The 6,000-nt window shown below is 31.5% G+C and overlaps 1 protein-coding gene and 1 non-coding gene across 3 annotated transcripts; both read right to left on the bottom strand.

Annotated features, from left to right (window-relative positions):
- Positions 1-306: 306 nt before the first annotated feature.
- TRNAN-GUU (transfer RNA asparagine (anticodon GUU)) lies at positions 307-380 on the bottom strand. The gene has a single exon. It is a non-coding gene; the product is annotated as a tRNA-Asn (tRNA).
- A 3,679-nt stretch (positions 381-4,059) lies between these two features.
- LOC11434608 (protein LIGHT-DEPENDENT SHORT HYPOCOTYLS 4) lies at positions 4,060-5,743 on the bottom strand. Of its 2 annotated transcripts, none has more exons than XM_024781052.2 (2): positions 4,919-5,743; positions 4,060-4,361 (listed from the first exon to the last, which is right to left on the bottom strand). In XM_024781052.2, the coding sequence occupies exon 1, from the start codon at positions 5,523-5,525 to the stop codon at positions 4,932-4,934; it is 594 nt and encodes a 197-aa protein (XP_024636820.1). In that variant the 5' UTR covers positions 5,526-5,743; the 3' UTR covers positions 4,060-4,361; positions 4,919-4,931. The 2 variants fall into 2 exon arrangements, with proteins under 2 accessions (XP_024636820.1, XP_003590857.2); XM_003590809.4 differs by having other exon boundaries at positions 4,060-4,371; positions 4,919-5,739.
- Positions 5,744-6,000: the final 257 nt, after the last annotated feature.

Raw genomic sequence — 6,000 nt, forward strand, 5'->3', positions numbered from 1 at the left:
TTCTCATGTTTGTAAACTGGTTAACATATTTTTGAATTAATATTTGATAGGTATATCTTCATAATGTCACACTTAACACTGATGATACTCTCTCAACTTCTTATTATCACCCAAAATATAAGTATATATTTATTTTGATTACATAATATCAGACTTTAATATGAACATCTCAAAAATGATTTAAAGGTGGATTTTTACTTTTTTATGGATGCAAACACTAATAATTGTAGCTATAGAATCCAATACCGACATAACAATAAGTTATAAAAGCTTTTTATTGTTGGTGAAATCAAAAAAATTAAAAAACGCTAGAAGGAGGGGTTGAACCTCCGACCTTGTGGTTAACAGCCACACGCTCTAACCCACTGAGCTATTCCTGCTTCTCATGTTTGTAAACTGGTTAACATATTTTTGAATTAATTTTTGATAGGTATATCTTCATAATGTCACACTTAACACTGATGATACTCTCTCAACTTCGTAGTATAATATTTTTTTGTTTTTTTAATTTTTTCATAAATGCCATGTGTACCCCATAAAAAATAAAAAATAAAAATAATTATACAGTCAGCGCGCCACATCAGCAAAAATGCACAGTCAACTGGTCTAAGGGGGTTTTCCAAAACAAAAAAAAATTTACAAGGACCGAATCCAATTTTTTTTTTTTTTTTTTTTACAGGGGGCAAAACCAAAAGTGACCTATATTACAGGGGTGTAAAGGCCTATTAACCCTATATATATTTTGATTGCATAATATCACACTTTTATAGTACAAGTCCAACCACTACAAGTTGTGCCCTTTGGTAATTTCACCTATGAGGCGTCCTTGTCTTATACTCTCGGTACTCAACATTTTCTTTTATTCCTGATACTAGAATGATTGGAGACATCTTATCAAACTTAGCCCCTATGCAATGGCAGACAAGGTCCCAAGAGTTCGTACACTACTACAATCGTACTCTGCGATCTAAAACGATACATCTCCAAGCTTCTTTCCTAGCAATGCATCTCCATACATCGCCAAACACCTTTCTAACGATATATCTTCTTGTATCGCCACAACAAATATTCAAAATGTTCCACAAAACAACCAAAATGAGCATCAATAGTTCTAAATGACTAAATGACAATCAAAACTAATTAATTTCGTAAATAGTCACTGATTAGATGCCATAGATCTTGCAATCATTCAATTTCTTATAAAATATGGGGGTAAGTGTAACCCTGTCAAACATTTTGAAGTTTGTTCTCCTACTTTTTGCAGCTCCTTAAACTAAACAAACCAAAATATCTACTCCTTCATATCCACCTTATTAAGAATGAACACCTCATGTACTCTTTGAAAGTTAACAAAAATATGTCATAAATCAATGGTTTTAACTTCAAGAAGGATGTTTTGAAATAAAAAGAAAAATGTCCTTTGATCAAATTTATGGATAAACCATTCCTCTGATCTTGGACATTCCTTCGAGATGATAGGTTGATTATATTTTCTCTCATGTTTCCCACGATGGACCTCCCCCAACCTCTCTCCCTTTCTCTCATTATTTTCTCTCATGTGTTTACATTCACGAATGTTGACTCGCTAAAAACGTTCTCCACACATTATTAACATAAGAGTGCCCCGGAGGGCACTCGTTAACATTTCCCTTAACATAAAGTATGTAATATTGAGGTGTGTCTAATATGAACCTCTCGAAAATGATTTAAAGGTGGACCTTACTTTTTTTAGTAAAAAAATGAATTTTGTAATAACAAAAATGATGTAAAAAATTATTATATTAAAATTTAGTATAAGAGAAAATTGGGACAACAAAACTCAATGTATCTAGACTGAATTTTTAACCAAATGCATTACTTTTTGTTGACTAAAGTTTATTTGTTAAAGAGGATCGGATTGAATATTATCTACATTTGGACCGGATTCATATTAAACAACCCGAACTATTGGGGTCAAAGTAATTTAAACTACATTTTATTGCTTTATTTTGATTCAGCTAAAATCGTTCAAAGACTTTTATTTTGTATGATCTGAAATCACCTGAAAATGCACATACACACGAACAAAAGTACATGCTTTTATACATGTATGTCGATAGGTACTGTACTGCTACAGATTGTAAATAGAAAAAATTTATATATCTTGTCCAAAGGAGGATCAGAGGGGGCACATATATACAGACATATACATGTAGCTAGATAGATACTTGACACATGTGGTGAATTAATCAACCTCGTTTAAAGTTTTTTAGAGGAAACCTAGTTGAAAGTTAAAATGGTCTAAAATAGTCGATCAGATAATCCAACAAAAATTGATCACCAATAAATTTTAGCAGCTAAAAATATTTAACAAATATAGATTTTGGAGGTTAATGAGCTCTTCTTAAAAGAAATGTTTTTGAAAACACTTCTGGTATATTCCTTTCTTTTTTTTCTTTTCGCAATTCCAACTTCAGTTCAACTTACATTAACAACTTATTATATACGGTGTCGAAATACAATATTGTTTTTTTTATGTCTAAACATCACAACTAAAAATATTACCAGCACATCTAATTAGTGGATTCTCCTTATAAATAAACATCAATAATATATTATTAAAACAATGATATTTGTACGACCGTTTTATGATAATTTTTCACTTCTATCTTTTCATTGAACAAAAACAATAATATGAGAAAATAGAGAATAATAAAACATGATAAAAACTTGTTATGAAGGTTGTTTAAAAATGATTTTGATAATGTTATTAACAAGAGTAGTGATATATGTACAACCATTTGGGACAACTTTGATGACAACTCTCATTTTTTCTCTTCTCATTGGTCCAAAACAATAAAGAGAGAAAATAAGAATATAATGTGAGTATGAGAGAAAAAGTTGTCAAAAAATTGTAATAAAATGATTGCACAATTATCATTTCTCTATTAACAATAACACTTATATATAGTGTGTGCAGTGTATTGGCAGTAGGGATGGACAGTCGGTCGATTGTTTAAAAAGGTCCGGTTCGGCCGGTTTGGACCGGTTTTTAAAATTCTGTCCAGCCCTAATCGGCAGCACCCAGTTTGATGTTAAAATTTGACAAAAAGAAAAGTGCACGCACGCACTACCAATTAGACGCAAACTCCGAGGCATGACTATGCTTCCAATTCTTGTGACGGTTTGAAGCATCATATCAACTCATCAGACTCTATATACCTATACCTATACCTATACAACTAAGAACTGATTATTAACTAAAGTAAACTACACGAAATCACTGAACTAACAGAACATAAAGAATGAAAAGCTACCAAAAGAGCTCATCCCTGAAATCAAAGTATAATATGGATAATGCAACAAATCATTATGTTTAGGTCTAAACAATTGGAAGTTTGTCAAATTTTTCTACATTTATTCAAAAATTTATTTTCCTTTTTGTCTCATATTTTCCTTCACATTATCGTTTAGAATATTTATCACACCACTTTCTCTTATTTTTATCTTTATCTTTATCGAGGTGTATGCGCCAATTGAGTTGTATAGGAAACATTTTCCTTTTTTTACATAAATTTTATTCTCAGTTTAGTTTTATTGACTCTTAGCGGCTCATCATAAATATGAGGATCCTACCACAAATCTGCACCAAGTAATTTTCATAGTATGCTATGATTCATTCTTTCACACAAAAGATCTTAGATTAGATATATAAGTATATAGACATTCAAAATTTGCTAGCAAATGTAAAGTAAAAGTCAATATACAATAAAGAAAGAGTCTTCTTAAAAAAAAAAAAACTTGTTAACTAGTGTCTCTACAGCACTCGCTAAGGAATCTAAAAATAAAATTTTTGTATTATAAATATAAATGTTTCTTTTGATTAAGTAATTATTACACCACCTTTTAATTAAAATTTTACTTCTTTTGATTGCTTAACCAATGTTCTTAGAGCACTATAAACATTTTCCATAAAGAATTATAGTACACATATGGTATATATTTTAATTAAAAACTGAAATATAATCATGAATCAACAATTTCATAAGCCTATGCAATATATCAAGACATCAAAGCAACTGAAGGAAGAAACCACATTACCACATTACCTACCTCATGATCCAGCAGGGAACACATGAAAACATAATATTGAAATCCATATATTATTTTCATCATGTAACATCTTAATTAAGATGGAAACATTTTATTACAAGTTTAGCAGTGTCATAGAGCCATTTCAGTGACATTTCTAATGCCTAAAATAACACTCAACCATTGCTTCATGCTTCAACCAAGAGTACATGCTTCTTCTGTTTAGGTTAATCCAATTCCAAAGGGTATCCTTCCCAATAGTGCAGTCACTCAGTATCAAATCACAACTTCTGCACACAACTAGCAATGTAAAAGTAAAAAATGAATAACATTTAACACAGTGCAAATTAGTGACTAATTTTCACTAGATTATTAATGAATATACCATGTGCCGAAACCAGTAACCATCAACCTATCTTCATTGACCATAAATTTTTTAGGTGTTCAAATGCAAGTAGAGTTGAACCCCTAAAAATTGTTGTTAATGATTAATGACTTTAGACGCATGTTATATTCATTAATCATCTACTATAAACATTAAATTAACTGCGTATTTGAATTGCGTTAATCACTTAAAAATTGTCTAAGTTTGGTTGTTCAAACAAACATATTTGCTAATACTTGCATGTTTGGAATGTCACAAAATCACATAACCTAACACCCTCATATAGTTGAAATTTCAAAATATAACTTTCAACAAATTTAAGGGGTTTTCTGTGATTTATCTAAACTCACTGCTAATCCAAATATACTCAAGAATGAATGAAACAGATTTTTTTTTTTTGGAACAACAGAATGAAACAACTTATTACATGCTAAATATGAGAGAATAATATATATAATATACCATTGCTTAGTACTTAATTAGTTGCATTTGATGGTGGTGGTGGAGGTTGAATTTGAGGTCTTTTACGCTTCTTTTTCTCATAGCTGATACCTCTAGCTTTCGATTGAGAATCCCTAACTTCACGAAGAAAGAGTCTAACAGCACGAGCACCAAAAGGGTTATCTTCAGGTTTCCCACCATTTTCTTCAAAAGCAGCTCTTAGTCTTCCAATCAATGCATCAAGACTTCCCCAAGCTTGTCGTAGAGGACAAGGACAAGGTGCAGGTGGGTTTGGATGACCAAAAAATGGACAAATCTGTGAATGAACCTTAGTTTTCCCAAACTGATCAAGATACCTTAAAAATTCAAGAACATGTGCTCCACTACAACGTGAGAGTGAAAGTGGTGGTCTATGGTTTCTTAGGTATTGACCAAAAGTGTTCCAGTCTCTTCTTTTTTGATTCTCATAGCGACTTAGAGTGTTTGTGTTTGTTGCTGGTGGTACTGCTGAAGAACTAGAAGATGTGAAATTTGAGATGTTTTTGTTGTCTTCTGAGGTTGTTGTGTTGGTGAAGTTGATGATATTTTTTGTTGATGATGATGAGTTGAATTCTTCAAATGAATTCATGACTAAACTAGATTGGATCTTGATCGATCTAGAGTCTTTTTATTGAGAGAGAAGAGAGAGATGGGGGTGTGATAGAGAGTGATGGAGGGGTAAAAGAACAGTTAAGAAAGAGTGAAGACTATTTTCCAACAAGGCTAGGATAGGAGGCTACACCTTTGCATTCTTTTGGTTTTTTGATAACTCCTAGAATACTTGAAAGTGTAGTAAGTGGTAATGTTAGGTGCTTTTTAGCAAAAATCCATTTTTAGGAATTGACAGAGTTTTCTTTTTATATGGAAAATTTGTGTTGCTTTAATTTGACCCTATCAAAATGAGAAAGGAGCAGTGGTTTGGACTTTAGGGTTTTTTGTGGAAATGGAAATAGGTTGAATTTGAAAAATGCATGACTGTGAGAGATGATTGATGCAGACAGATAAAGTTAATAGGTGGGGGTAAAATTAAATATATAAAATATGTTTTTTTGTTGATTCTCTTT

This window comes from Medicago truncatula, chromosome 1, assembly GCF_003473485.1.
Source record: "Medicago truncatula cultivar Jemalong A17 chromosome 1, MtrunA17r5.0-ANR, whole genome shotgun sequence".
NCBI lineage: Eukaryota > Viridiplantae > Streptophyta > Magnoliopsida > Fabales > Fabaceae > Medicago > Medicago truncatula.